The following is a 15,461-nucleotide window of genomic DNA, read 5'->3' on the forward strand; positions in this document are numbered from 1 at the left end:
GTATCCTGATCATCCAGACAGATTTGAGCTCTATGAGCAGGTTCTGTGTCGAGAGAGTCTGACTGGACGCTGTTACTGGGAGGCTGAGCGGAGCGGGATGGCAGCTGATGTTGCAGTGACATATAAAGGAATCAAGAGGAAAGCAGGGAGTAATTGTTGGTTTGGATACAGTGACAAAACCTGGAGTCTGTACTGCTCTGCTAATGAATTCACTGTCTGGCACAATAATATGAGCATGAATATACCAGTCCGTTCATCCTCTAAGAGAGTAGGAGTGTATCTGGACTGGTCAGCCGGCACTCTGTCCCTCTACAGCATCTCTGACACACACACACTCACACACTTGCACACATTCAACACCACATTCACTGAACCCCTCTATGCTGGATTCAAGGTTTATGATTCTGAACTGTCTCTGTCAGACTGAACAAACTGCTGTAAGAAACAACTGAGACATCGCAAACAACAGCGATGAGCACAAACATTTACAAATACTTGCTCATCAAAAGTATCAAAAAAACTCTGATTGGCCAGCTATCCAGTGCGTTGTGATTGGCCGAATTCCTCAAGTGTGTGACGGAAATGTTACGTCCCTTACCATACTGTGATGCCTGCGGCAACCACATGTGATGACCCCGGGCTGGACTCCGCTTCGTCCACGGTGAAAGCCGATCTGGTGATCGACAGCGAAGTTGAAGTGTTTCCTCAGCAACAAGCACGGATCAGCTCCAGGCTGCTTTTGGAAAACCTTTGCTTTTGGAAAACCAAACAAAGTAGTTTCGCTTTCACAACGAAGCACACAGCGCCTTCACGACACGGCGGCGGCGACAGCAATACTACAGCGAGAATAAAAGTTACGCCTTCTTTCTTTGCGTGAACATTTGGGCGGCGTTATGCAAATCTTCCCACATTGTGACGTAGACGTGGGGGCGTGTTAGAACGAGCCGTTTTAGGTAGGCGTGGCTGACTCTTAACTTTTATAAAGAATATCTCTTTGGATTTGAGACTTTAGTCTTTGCAACTTTACAGATCTTCTTTATGCACCAAGAGCTTGTAACACTCCAAAGAGAAAGGAAAAATTTAAATCGCATCAGATGACCCCTTTAAAGTAATTTATAATTTAATACGTTTTTAAGTTTATCCTGTAGGTTAGGATATTGTTTTTTACGAACTGTGGTTGTCAAACATTTCATACCAGCATTGTCCCTCATACTGAGATTACTGTGCAATGCTGCAAGCCAATATGAATAAAAGTAGCTCAGTCAGCCAGCATAAAGACTACTTTCTCACAAAAAGTTCAATGAAAAATTGGGAAAAGTTCGTCAAAAATATACCTTTTTTAAAACTGACGACCAGCTTCGTTCGACATTCAGACACCATTTTATTTTTTTAGCCTTTTGTGGTCTGAAAAAAGAAAAGAAAAGAAAAAGGTCATAACCATTAGAACAACACTAGAGTGTGTAAATAATAACTGATTTCTCATTTTTAGGTGAAATGCCATTATTGAGCACCAAAGCAGATTCTTTCATCAGGTTCACAATGTTCACAGTGATCTCACTGGATCAGCATGTCACATGATTTACTTGAATCTAGCCTAAAAAAACCCCCAAAATTATATAACACTAAAATTATGTATTAAGTATTTATTTATTATTTAATGTTTGTTATATATTTTTTCTTATTTATATTATTTATTTTAAATACATTGTCAATCTTAACAACATTGTCAACAAAAAAATATTTTGTTATAGATTACATCTTATTATTTTCCAGCAAAATACAAGTTGCAAAATACTCAAAAGTAATTAAATGCATGTTTTAAATATACGTAATGCAATTACTGCCCATCTCTGACAAACTGTCTTTTTCAAGCAGTCACAATTTTTTCTCTTTCTCATGCATTTCATTGTCCAAGACCTCTTTAAAATAAAAATGAAAGATTTGCTGCTTATAGTCTGTTAGCTTTTATGATATGCTGTTACATGCTAGTGTTCGACCAAATCCATTTTCATTTGGTGTGAGCTTATAAAAGCTACAGTAGATCATAGTTTCAGAGGATCCATAGACTTCCTCCAGCTGAATTGTCAGCAGCTGTTAGATCAATGTGTTTTCTCTCTGTTCAGTATATTAGGCAGCTACAATCACCTCTAAATGATTGATATGATCCTAGTTTAAATGAGATCATCTTTTGCAACACTGGAATGATGTATTCCTGAATGTGTTTTCATGTTAACTAATATTTTTTGGTTCACTCTGCGTATAACACCAGTGTCATTGCAGAATCTTGGTATCTTAACCCTAAGGCAAGAGTGGAAAATTATGAGCAAAAAAATCATTTCATGTCACTTTTTATATCATCTGGACTTAAAGGTGGGGTAAGCGATTTTTCAAAAACGCTTTAGAAAACTGATTCGGGCTGACTAGCAAAACAAACTTGTAGCCAATCAGCAGTAAGGGGCGTGTCTACTCGTGATGTGGAGGAGAGAGCGTTCAGTGCTCACATTAGTGAGCCGAGCGACAGAAAGATAGAGATGGCGGATACAAAACAGAGGAGGAAAACGTCTACGGAACAAAAGAAGGCTTAAGGCAAGAAGAAGGACCCGTGTAAATATCGGATCAGCTTTCCAGCGCTGGAGAGAACTCAAGGAGCGGAAGGCCTGCGATCAGACGCCGAGGTTGCTTTGTTTCTTCTCGATAGGTGAGTAACACCGTGTCTACACGCACCGCAACAGCTAGAGTCTGTCTAGTACACTGGACGTGACAAAGCTACCATTGAAAATCATTTGAAATTTGTGTCAATACGTCATGAATAGAATGCAGCAGCAGTTTTCTGTCAGGGATTTGTCGTGTCATGCCGTGCCGCACGCTCAGTGTAGACCATAGATATGTATATATATATCTATGGTGTAGACAACATCACTGATTATAATGAGTTCTATAGTATTTTGTCGCGCCGCGCCACTCGCGTCCTGGGTTGGGTACGTATGTGTGGGGCGGAGTTATCAAAATAGGGGCGAGACCCTTTTGGGGTAGGGGCGTGTTTGTTTTGGTGATTTCAAATGTCAACATTGGCTACCAGAAATCGCTCACCCTGCCTTTAAGTAAAACATACTGTATATAACTCAAAAGAGTTTTTGTAATATTTGATATATTTTAGATTTTATGAGTTGTATCTCCCAGGACACGTTGCCCTTTTAGGGTATAAAAACAGTCAAAGTCATCAATAATTCTATGATTTATTTGATGCAAACAAATATGAGATATTCAAAATATGCTTCATGTATGACATGTCTACATGAAGCATAGACATATTTTGTATTTTTAAATCTCATCTTTATCCTCAGGGGTGGGCAATTCCAACCCTTGAGGTCCACTGTCCTGCATGGTTTAGCTCCATCCCTAAACAATCATATAATGTAATTTATGTAACAAATATAATTTTTTATGTAATCCTGTTGACTTTAGTCAGATTTTTCAGATGTTTGATCAGGGTTGGAGCTAAGCGCTGCAGGATGGTGGCCCTCTAGGAGCAGGATTGGACACCCCTGATCTACCATAAAATGAGCTGTGTGAAACCCTGCGAGAGAAAAATCTAGTTAAAAATGCAAAGATGTAGTCAACTAAATGTAATAGTATCCATTTTACATACAAATATTCACATTACAATTTTTAAACTCAAAATAAATAGAAAGGGGACTGTATACAGGGGGGCTAGAGGCCAGGAAGTCCAATCCTGCTCCTGGAGGGCCACCATCCTATAAGGCTCTTCCCTAAGGGCCCCTGGCCCTGGAATGCGATTTCTATCCGCTCTCCTTGATGCGATTTATTACCCCCATCCACCCCCCAACCCACTTCTCAAAGATCATTTTATTATTTTGATTTTTTTATCAAGGGACCACCTTGTATTTTATGTGATTTCTGTAACTTCTGTGTATTTTCCTCACCCCCTCCCACCCCCCATAACCACCAAGGTGGAACGCCAAACCCCCTCAAAACACCCCACCCCTCACACACTTACCACACCATACCACCCCAGAATTCACAATGATGAAATAATGAAATAACCAGAACTGGGAGCACAATTTACCTTGTGATTCATTCATTCATTGTCACTATTGAGGATAATCTTTTTTTATACCCTAAACAGGCAATGTATCTCAGGAGATATGCATATTTAAAAATGCGATGAAAAAACAACACAAACAACATATGACTTAATTATCTTTTTCGATTTTGATGTTCATTCATGTTTGTTTGGTGCTGTAACTAGTAGTAAGGAGGAATAGATGATGGTTCAGAAGCCAGTTGAAGGTGATCTGTCACAACATGTTAAAGAGTGTCATTTTAAGACATTTTAGACTTAATTTCATGAGAAAATGTATGGAGTTTGAAAACTGAGATGTTTCATATTACAAGTAACAAAGCATAAAGCCTATTGTGATTTTTGAAGCATGCTAAACATAATGTTAAGTGAAGTTTTGTTTACTCATCACATAAAATATTGATTTTGGGATTGTATTTAATATTCATGATTAATGTACATGTTGTCAAACCAGCACTATAATAGAGTCCACACAGCTGACATCTTTATCTTTTGGTATCTTTTCTCTGCTGACTCTGCTGTCAAAATGCACCGTTGGAGAAGCACTAATTATACTCCACTGTTTTTAGATTCCCCCCCCCCACACAATTTTAACAATCAGTCCTTTATCATTTGTGCTTTATATTTGTCTTTGTAGTTGCAGTCATGGAAATCATTTCAAAATCACAACTGAGAAAATGTAGGTTTTCATTTCTTTCTTTCTTTCTTACACTCTCTCTCTCTCTCACACACACACACACACACACACACACACCCATGTTGAGTTTTTTTATCAGAATTTTTTTATAGACATAATGATTTTTATATTGTACAAACTTTACATTCTGTCCCTTAATTCCACCCTTACATGTAATGTAGGGTTTACCCAGTTTACCAACACACAGGTGTAAAAACTGTCCTTCATGTACTTTTCATCTCTCTTGTGTTCAGATGCCTGTGATCTCACACTGGATCCAAACACAGCACATGTTAAACTCTCTCTGTCTGAGGACAACAGAAAGGCAACACGTTGAGGAAAAGCAGCCATATCCTGTTCATCCAGACAGACCAGGTTCTCTGTGGAGAGAGTCTGACTGGACGCTGTTACTGGGAGGTGGAATGGACTGGATGTAAGGCTGATATTGCAGTGACATACAAAGGAATCAGCAGGAAAGGAGGGAATGACTGTTGGTTTGGATGCAGTAACAAATCCTGGAGTCTGTACTGCTCTTCTGATGGATTCACTTCCTGGCACAACAATGTGAACACTAGCGTACCTGTCCCATCACCCTATTCTACAAGAGTAGGAGTGGATGTGGATGTGTTCGGCGGCACTCTGTATTTCTAAAGCATCTCTGACACACACACACACACACATTCAACACCACATTCACTGAACCCCTCTATGCTGGATTTGGAGTGTTTGAGTCTGAACTGTCTCTGTGTCAGATTACACTACCTACTGTGAGAAACAACTGAATCACACAGACTGTTTTGTTTCTTGTAATTTAGGTTTTGACCAAATTAGTTTTATATTAGATGCTTTAAAAATACTATGTCATACTGGAAATAAAAGTGTGTGTGTGTGTGTGTGTGTGCACTGGTTTGGTGGTTAATGGGGACACATTTTTATAATGACATGGGTTTGACAGGTATTAGAATGTGAAGCTGGTTTAGGACACTGCCTATGTCCCCATCATTCAAAACGCTTAAAAACATGTTTTTTTTGTTGTTTTTTTTAAATCTGAAAACGGAAAATGCAGAAAGTTTTCTGTAAGGGGTACGTTTAGGTGTAGGGCTGGTTTAGAAAATATAGTTTGTACAGTATAAAAACCAATATATCAGCCATTATACATACCATTATATAACCATTATATAAACCATTATATTCCCTTATATCAGGATTTAGTAGAGAACCGCTGGAGAAGGATTTCTTTCCCTTTGTGATCCCAGAAGAGCAGTCCGTTCCACTGCATGCCGTCTAAACTAACATTATTCTGACTGATGAACAGAAATTGTTTCTGAAGAGACACTGAATCTTGCTCATCACCTGCATTTGTTTTTAATTCCTGATTCTGATGCAGATAAACATCTGTGGAAAACTGTTCAGATATCAGGTGTCATCTGTTGTTCTGGGTGTTTTAGTGGAGACTTCAGTGAGTTAAAGGTGTTGGTCTGTAGAAACACTCTGGGCTCTTCATTTGGTGTGATTTTATAAAAGCTACTGTAGATGACATTGTTTCAGAGGATTCACAGTCTCAGTTTCATCTGCTCGATTGTCAACAGCTGTTAGATCAATGTGTTTTCTCTCCGTTCAATATATTATAATGATAAGATTACCTATTATTTATTTCTGTAATCATAACTTTAATGAGATAATGTTCTTGATCACTAATTAATCCATTCAAGCATTCATGGCTGTTTTTATACAGTTTTGGCTCACTGTTTAACACTGTTGTCATTACAAATTGGTATAAGCTAAAATTACAATTCTGAGCAATTTATGATTTTGTTTTGTTGCTACCTTGACATGTAATGTTGCATTTTTATATATTTTTTCTGTTTATATTGTTTTATATTTATTTTTCTTGTGTTTTGGATGTCAACAATTTGGTCAAGTAAGCTAAATATGTGGTTGTATTCAAATTACAAAATATAAATTAATTTGACTGAATCAAGCTGAATTCAATAGGTTGCATTTGTGAAAATAACTTATTTCATGGTCAGATCAGGTGAAAATGTCTCTTTAGTGTAACAGCTGCATGATTTAATACAGCTTCAATAAATCTTTGCACATGGTGAGTCACATTCACTGTCATGTTACATCTGTAAAGTTCAGATTCAGTGCTGAGAGATTCAGACTCTAAACATTGAGATGAAGCAGTGATGTACTGCAGTGTGTGATTAAAGCATGTGTTCAGACAGACGTCTCTCCTCCATTTCATGTGTCTTTCTGATTTCTCCTCTCATTCTTCATCTTCATTGGTTGCTCTCTCATGTCCTGAAGGGATGTTGTTGGAGTCTCTGCTGCTGGACGGGGGTCTCTTGTGAGTCTGTGTCCAGGACAGTCTTCTCTCTGTGGGACACGGCCAGAGTCTGTCCATGTTCTGTCTGGATCATCTGACCGCTGGGAGACGACTGATATACATGAAGGATGCACTGTATGAATGCAAGGTGAGACAAACATAAATGGTTATCTGACCACAGCTGTCCTGTTAAACAAAAATGTTGAATCATATCATCACTAACATAAAGCTGATCTGTCAACCCAAACTCATTTGATTCTTCTTTTGCCATATTTTACCCCACATAATTTCTATAGTAATGGACTTTGTGGTGTGGATAGGACCCTTGGTTTATCATGCCTCACAAAATACGGAAGCAGCCCATCCTGATAGATATTGCCTACCAGAAAAGATGTGCTACTGACATTTTGAATGTGTTTGCCACAGTGGTCATATATCTCAACAGGTTTGTTATCTGTCTCTCACAATGTACTTCCCATGTTGTGAACATGACAGTTTTAAATAAGGTCAGATTTAATGCAGTGATGACTGGTAACAATTTCTATTCATACTGTATTTGTTAAGCTACATAAAGCAGCTTAAACTGCTCTGTGACTCACGTGACAATGTTAGGAAGCTGCGCCAGACTCTTTCATGCGAGTAAGAACGAAAGTGAAAGTAAAAAAACAAAAAACAAACAGCGTCGTCATTGAACCCGAATATTCAAATGGCCGCGTATTACATGGTAAGTTTAGAAATGAATGTTCTTGTAAACATCCAATCATATATAAACCTGTGCTGCTATTTGAGGTTTGCTTTGCATTCATATATACACGCATATAACATGAATAATTATTCTGGTATCAAAGCCGTCTTGTATAACTCTGTTTACATCCTGGATTCTGTGACGACGAATGTTCGACGAAAACTGGCTAAACATTCTAAACTGTTGTAAACATTGTCTGCAACACTGTTTGACATAAACCAGTATAAAGAATGTAAATGAAACAGCCACACCTAAACACTGACCAGAAACGGCTAGCATCTAGCAACTTGGTTCCGCTTTTCTGGATTCATTGAGCTGCAGTTGTACTGTATCGAATTTGCTTTTTATTGTTCTGAACCTTAGCAGTAATACCGTGAGTGCTCTAGGACAAATTATTATTATGGGAAAGGTAATTTCCTGCAGCGACACTACAGAAAACCTGTGTATAATATTCTCTCTATTCCTCTGAACTTTTTATTGCAGTACTTGACTTTAACAGAGTAACTAATGCTAAGGCTGGTCTAAAATTACTTCTTGTTTGTCTGGTTTTTGTTAGTATCTCCAAGTGTAAGAAACAGAGATCAAACTCTCCAGAACCTTGTAGTGTATCTGTGAGGAATAACAGATCTTTGGAGCAAACACCTGCATTAATTGATGCAAAAATGACGTCTGACCTGAGGTAAGACACTAGCCATTTTTCATTTAGTAAATGCTTTTATCCGAAGTAACTTACAGTGCAATCCAGAAGCCTGCAGTCAGTAAGTGAGTGGAACTTAATGACATTTATAGAGAGACCCGAAATATTTTCCTTAACATTCAATGTCACCATGTTCCTCATTGGTGGAATGATTTTTCCAAGCCTATCTAAACAAGGTTTTTGGCCTACCCTTGGAAAGGAACATTTAAACACTCATCTGTTTCATGAACTCTTCACTGAAACCTATTAATAGACTATCTTCTCTCTTAAATTGAGCCATTTTCTAATCACTACTCATCTGATCAATCTAGGAACTTTGTATTACAGCAGATGTCATGTCACTTAATCACTTTTTGAAATCCTTATTTGTAAATGGCTTTGAAAAAGGTTCTTATAAATGAAATGTAAATGAAAAAGGTACATTCAAGCTATAGACAAAAGCTAGTGATTGAGACAAGACTGACAACGATTGGTCTAAAATGCTATTTTCTTTGTCTTTTGTCAGGACCACCAGAAGGAAGCGACAGAGATCAGAATCTCCAGAACCCAGCGGGGTGTCTCTGAAGAGTAGCAGGTCCATGGAGCAACCCCCTAAACTCAGTGATACAACTATGACCTCTCACCCTCTGTTAGTATAAACAAATTTACTTTAGTGCATCTCAGATTAATAATGACTTAATTAGTTCAGTGAAATGGCACTAAATGTTCCAAATGCTCCAAAAACAGAACACGCAACATAGACAGACAAAGAAGGGCGTCAAAATAATATAAATAGTAAAAAAATATAAAAATACAAATTCTGATGGCCTTCAGCTGGCATTATAATTTTTTCTGCTCTTTTCTTTTCAATTTTAGCAGTAAAGATATACATGAGCTGAGCATATTTGTGCCATCCACTTCATCCAACTATCAGACCCACATCAGGCAGGACAAAGCTGAAGTCATCTGGCAGAAACACAATCTGGAGTCTGTAGATCTGCAGAGAGTCAAAGACCGGCACAAAACCAGCATGAAGAACAAACATGAGAAATTATTTGAGGGAATCAAACTCCAAGCTAATGAAATATTCGTGAATATGATCTACACACAGCTCTACATCATAGAGGGAGAGAGAGAAGGAGTGAATGAAGAACATGAGGTTTTACAGATGGAGAAAACAGCCAGAACACAACACTCACAAGACACTCCAATCGACTGCAATGACATCTTTAAAGCCTCAGCTGAACCAGGATGTGAGGAGAAAGACCAGATCAAGACTGTTCTTACTAAAGGCATCGCTGGAATCGGAAAAACCGTCTCTGTGCAGAAGTTCATTCTGGACTGGGCCGAGGGAAAAGCCAATCAGGATGTAGATTTCATGTTTGTGCTTCCATTTCGAGAGCTGAACTTGATCCGAGATCATCAGTCTGGGATTTGCACTGAGATCTTTAAGGAGGAATCTGTGATTCATCAGAAGAAAGTCTACAGCTTCATTCATCTGAGTGTTCATGAGTTTCTTGCTGCTTTCTATGTGTTTTACTACCACATAAGCAGCACTACAGAAGCATGTTTAGATTCACTGCATAATCTGCATAAAAGAGCAGTAGATAAAGCCCTAGAGAGTGAGAATGGTCATCTGGATCTGTTCCTGCGGTTCCTGCTGGGCGTCTCACTGGAGTCCAATCAGAGACTCTTACAGGATCTACTGACACACACAGAGAACAGCTCAGAGAGCATCAGAGAAACCACACAGGACATTAAAGAGATGATCAAAGATGCACATGATAGTTATCGTCTCTCAGCTGGTCAATCCATCAATCTGTTCCTCTGTTTGCTGGAAGTGAAAGATCAGACTCTGTCCAGAGAGGTTCAGGAGTTTGTGAAATCAGACAAACACTCAGAGAAGAAACTCTCTCCTGCTCACTGCTCAACAATCGCCTACATGCTTCAGATATCAGAGGAGGTGCTGGATGAGCTGGACCTCAAGAAATACAACACATCAGATGAGGGGAGAAGACGACTGATACCAGCTGTGATCAACTGCACAAAAGCCCAGTGAGTGTTAAATTCTCAACCACCTTTCACTTTCAAATTTATTTGCAGTACATTGTATTGTACATTGATATCTTTATAAATAATAAATAGACTATTGTGTTTGAAAATGCTTAACTGAGATTAAAGTTTAAGTAACATATTTTTGATTATATATTTTGTCCCATAGTTTTGCTGGCTGTAATATCACTGCTCAGTGTTGTAAGAGTTTGTCATCAGCTCTACAATCCTCAAACTGTGTCCTGAGAGAGCTGGATCTGAGTAACAATGACCTGCAGGATTCAGGAGTGAAGCTGCTCTCTGATGGACTGAAGAGTCCAAACTCTCAGCTGCAGATACTGAGGTTTCTAGTAGTACTATTTTTATGTGTCTTATCTCTGATAGATTTGTCCATGTCTAATATCTTGTAATGATTAGTCTGATTTCATTTTAAAGAATTTAGAAGATTCCATTAATTTGCCCTCGATAAGGGCAGCAGTTGAGATGGTAACTGCTCCCCATCTCTCTTGAACTAGGCTGATGGTAGGATTCAATTATTGCCAGAAAGATTTCTAAACACATAATGTTTACTGTGATCCCATGTTGGAGACTCTTCCTTCTGGCAATTCATAAATCAGGAAATTTAAATATACAGTCTGATGACCATAAGTGATTTAATCCAAACCATTCATGTCTAGGCTGATATAATGAATTAAGTTCAATATGAAAGAGAGAGAGAGAGAGAGAGAGAGAGGGAGAAAAAAATATATGTCATATATTTGACATTCAATTTATAAATTTTTTTAAGTGAACACCTGCATCTTAAGCAAGGATGCGAGATGTTGCTTGAAAATCAAGACAAATCAAGAAAGATCCAAATGCATAAAACACGTTAATGCCAGGGGTAAAGATGGCTTTGTTGTGCAGGTTGGTAATACTTAAAGATGCAGTCCGTAACTTTTTTTTGGTTAAAAATGATCTGAAATCAATATTTGAGCAAGTACATAACCAGCCAGTGTTCAAAACTAGAGCCTTACTTTAGCCCGATTCACAAAGGTTAGTTTATAATAATATTTTCTCATTTGAGTGGTACGGGTAGGTTTTCGCGGAAAATTCAAGCATGGCACTGCGTCATTACGTCACGTCTGTAAACATAAAGAAGTTGTCCTGGCTACTAGGCTATCGCATGTGAGGATGCTGCAGGTGGCCGATCTTTTATAGCCTTTTCTCACAGCAGCCAGAATAATTAAATGCATCAATTTGATGGCGGATTGTAATCCAGAAAGGATTATGTGTTTATGAAACACATGTGAATTATATTAAATTATATTCCAGTTTTAAATGTGCGTCTGATTACAGATAGCCTGGGATTACACAAGTAATTCGAAACCAGTTCGAAAAGAGCATAATTAGCTTTTTGGGTAAAATAATTTCTTAATATGAAATTCGAATGGTATGACAATTAGAGATTAGACTGTCCAGAAATAGAAATCTACACACTATACTCATAGTCACGCAATGCTGATGTTGTTAACATTAACAATTTGAGAATAAAGTGTAACAATAATAATAATTTGCACGGTTTGATGTGATATGAGCTAACCGATCTTTAGATTAAATCACCATTGGTAGCACGATTTATTGTAATGCTTTTTTCCTCAGTTGGTCAGAACAAACGTGGCAGACTTGTTACTTACTTGTTCAGATGACAATATACGGTGAACATTTTTATTTGGGTCATATATTCCAAGATGTAGGCTAGAATCTTTGATTGCGAAGTACAGTAAATATCCACACCGGTGCGGTGACTGACTGCCACACATACTCCTCAAAACATTAGATTCATATGCACTGGAACCGTGCACAACCTTCCTTGCACAACCCACGCAAGGAAGATAATTCCACACACAGCTGCAATTGCAGGTTTTCAAACAGAGATGGCGACAAAGAGGCAAAACTTACGGACTGCAGTTTTAAGTGAAGTTTACATTCACTAATCATTTAGCAGAATTTTTAAAAAACTAAATTAACTAGCGGATTAAGAATACAACAAATACATAAGCTACACTTTTAAGGTACTTTAGAGCAATGATTTTTCTCAAAAATGAAAATTGTGTAAATTTTGTGTAAATCACCTTCATCTTCCAAATCGTGTGATTACTTATTTCTGTAAAACACAAAAGGAGAAGTTGTGCAATACAATTTTGCAAAAAAAATGTCCAAGCAGATCTAATTTATATCATGGAAATATATAGTAACCAGGGGCGTAAATTTCGTCTAACAGTAGGGGGGGGGACAATAAACATATTTCTCAAGGGCAGTTTTTGAAGGGGACACAAATAATACAGCTAAAATTGTACTTGTAAGGATATGTATACACAGAGGAAAGCTTTACTACTATTACTGCAGCAGGGAGGCTGTGCCAAATTAGACAACTTCAAGCTGTTGTGGTCGCGCTGTGACAGCTCTCGTGTCCGTTGTCCGTTGTACTATCCTTCACAGTGTTGCAGAGTCTGCGGTTTTCCCATGGAATTGGACTACTTTACCACTTACCACTCGGGTTGTTTTTCATGTCCACGGGTTGAAGCGACCCCAATAATGTGATATTTAGCCCCTGGAATATGATTTTTACCAGGGAACCCCCTCCGAAATGTAGTTAGTTTGGGCTAGTTTTGAGTAGGAATTGGGTGGGTTTTGATGTGAAAACCTGGCTACCCTGTCCGTCAAGCAGGTAACGTTATTATAGATAACATAGCGGACTCATCGAAAAATACATTGGCATCATCTGTATTAAAGAGAAAATAATAACTTAATCCGGTGTTTAAGTGAATAAAATAGCCTTGACAGCCTTGGAGTTCCACAGCTATTGACTTTGTTCTCTATCACCGGACTCGTGTGTGTGTGTAGGTGATGTAAAAGAGGAAAGCAGGCATTTGGACCAAAGCACTGTGAGGTGAGGGAGGGGGAGACTCAAAATGTTTCTAAACTCAAAACGCATTTTTGCCTCGTTACTTACACAATTATTTAAAGTATAAAACATTGTTATTTACAATACACAGCGTGGTTTTTAATCATATTTTTAGGGGGGACAACCCTCAGATGTTTCCGCCTATGATAGTGACCAGTTGTCAAATTCCAAAAGGACAAAACACATGAATGAGATTTCAGACATTCTCTCTCTGTAGGTTGTCTGGCTGTATGGTGACAGAGGAAGGCTGTGGTTATTTGTCTTCAGCTCTGAGTTCAAACCCCTCACACCTGAGAGAGCTGGATCTGAGCTACAATCACCCGGGAGATTCAGGAGGCCAGCTGCTCAACCACAAACTGCAGGATCCAACCTATAAACTGCAGATACTCAAGTAAGTTGAGCGGTTATATTATTAAAATATAGATATATTATAGTTTTGTATTTTCTGAACTGCTCGAATGTGTAAGCACTCAACACCACAATCAGTGCAGGAAAACATGTCTGTTAAAGGTTACTTGTAGTAGGTTTTTCACCCGACCACTCTGTTTATATGGATTAATTTTTTGGATTAATTTTCTGGGTGACAGTATACATGACCTTGTCTGTGAAAACCCAGCTTAAGTCATTTTTTTGGGATTCACTGTTTCTTACCCATCTTAGATTATGGTGATATTATTTACATGCATGTTTCTTTTTACTTACTAAAAAGGCTGGATAGTGTTTATCACGCTGTAAAATAATGCACGATACCGACACTGCTTTCAAACGTTCAGTGCTGCTTTACTTCTTTTTCTGCAGTGCACACACACATGAGGAGGAGGAGCCTATACTAATCAACCACAGAGTCCGGAGTGTTTCTTAAAGACACTGACAAAATGACAATACATCGTCCCTCCTCAGCAGAAAACATTCCAACATAACTACTACAAATATATACACAGCTATTATGAATGTTAAACATCTGACTGCTATTTTTTGTCGTCTTCTTTTTTTTTTTTTTTAACTGCAGATAACATGCAAAACATCCAAGTAAAACATAAACAAAAGATTTAGCACACATTGTGTAAAAGTTGCAGTTAATGGTGCATGTAACAATAACAATGAACAGTCAAGCATCATCACATCTATCTTGGAAGGAGAGGTTACCAGCACGTCACTTCCACAAGGTGTCTTTACCACACCTTTCCCTAACTATAAGCAGAGCCTGTTTGGAGGCTTCACAATTCTGCCTCGCCTGGTGACATACTGTCCAGCTGGCAGTGTTTGTTTGCCAGATGAAAGCTCTTTAGGCGGTGATTGGGGCAAACTAGTGTGGTCAACAGGTCCATGCTCTTCATCACTCAATGTCTCTGATATTTCAGTCCAGTGTTCATTGTCAGGCCTGTGACGGGCCTCATTGGCTTTTGCGAAGATGCTGAATGTGAATGCGACGGTACTCCTTACTTCCGCAGTCTACAACATAAGATCTTGGAGCACAATGCTGTCCCACAACGACATCAGGAGACCACTTATGATTTCCAGGATATGGTTGCATCCTTACTTCATCTCCTGGATTCAGAGCAGGTCGAGGACCACTTGCCCTCTTGCGGTCATGGTAGATCTTTTGGATGCTCTTACTTTCGTCCAGTCGACGTTTCACTTTAAGAGGGTCATAAGCACTTGGTGTGAGCAGCTGCCGACCAGCAGGCAGGTTGTTACGGGGCCGTCTGCCCATTAGCAGCTGCGCTGGTGACAGGCCTACTGACTCTATCGGCGTTGTCCTGTAGTCGAGTAGAGCAAGATGTTTGTCTGTTGCCTTGCACCAGAGTTTCTTAACAGTCTGAACTGCTCGTTCCACTTCGCAGTTGGAGTGTGGCGTGTGCGGTGACGACGTTTTGTGTGTGACTCCATAGCTTCGGCAGAAGTTCTTAAATTCCTCTGCGGAATATTGTGGA

General features: G+C 38.8%; 1 protein-coding gene across 1 annotated transcript in view; it reads left to right on the top strand.

Annotated features, from left to right (window-relative positions):
- The window catches only part of LOC107659779 (NACHT, LRR and PYD domains-containing protein 14-like), a 44,528-nt gene that overhangs the window by 5,947 nt on the left and 23,120 nt on the right, over positions 1 to 15,461 (top strand). The window contains exon 3 of the mRNA XM_016448807.1: positions 10,750 to 10,923. Within this exon, the coding sequence (XP_016304293.1) occupies positions 10,750 to 10,923 (174 nt within the window). The remainder of the gene's footprint in view (positions 1 to 10,749; positions 10,924 to 15,461) is intronic.

Source organism: Sinocyclocheilus anshuiensis, unplaced genomic scaffold (genome assembly GCF_001515605.1).
Source record: "Sinocyclocheilus anshuiensis isolate Anshui unplaced genomic scaffold, SAMN03320099.WGS_v1.1 scaffold968, whole genome shotgun sequence".
Classification (NCBI taxonomy): Eukaryota; Metazoa; Chordata; class Actinopteri; order Cypriniformes; family Cyprinidae; genus Sinocyclocheilus; species Sinocyclocheilus anshuiensis.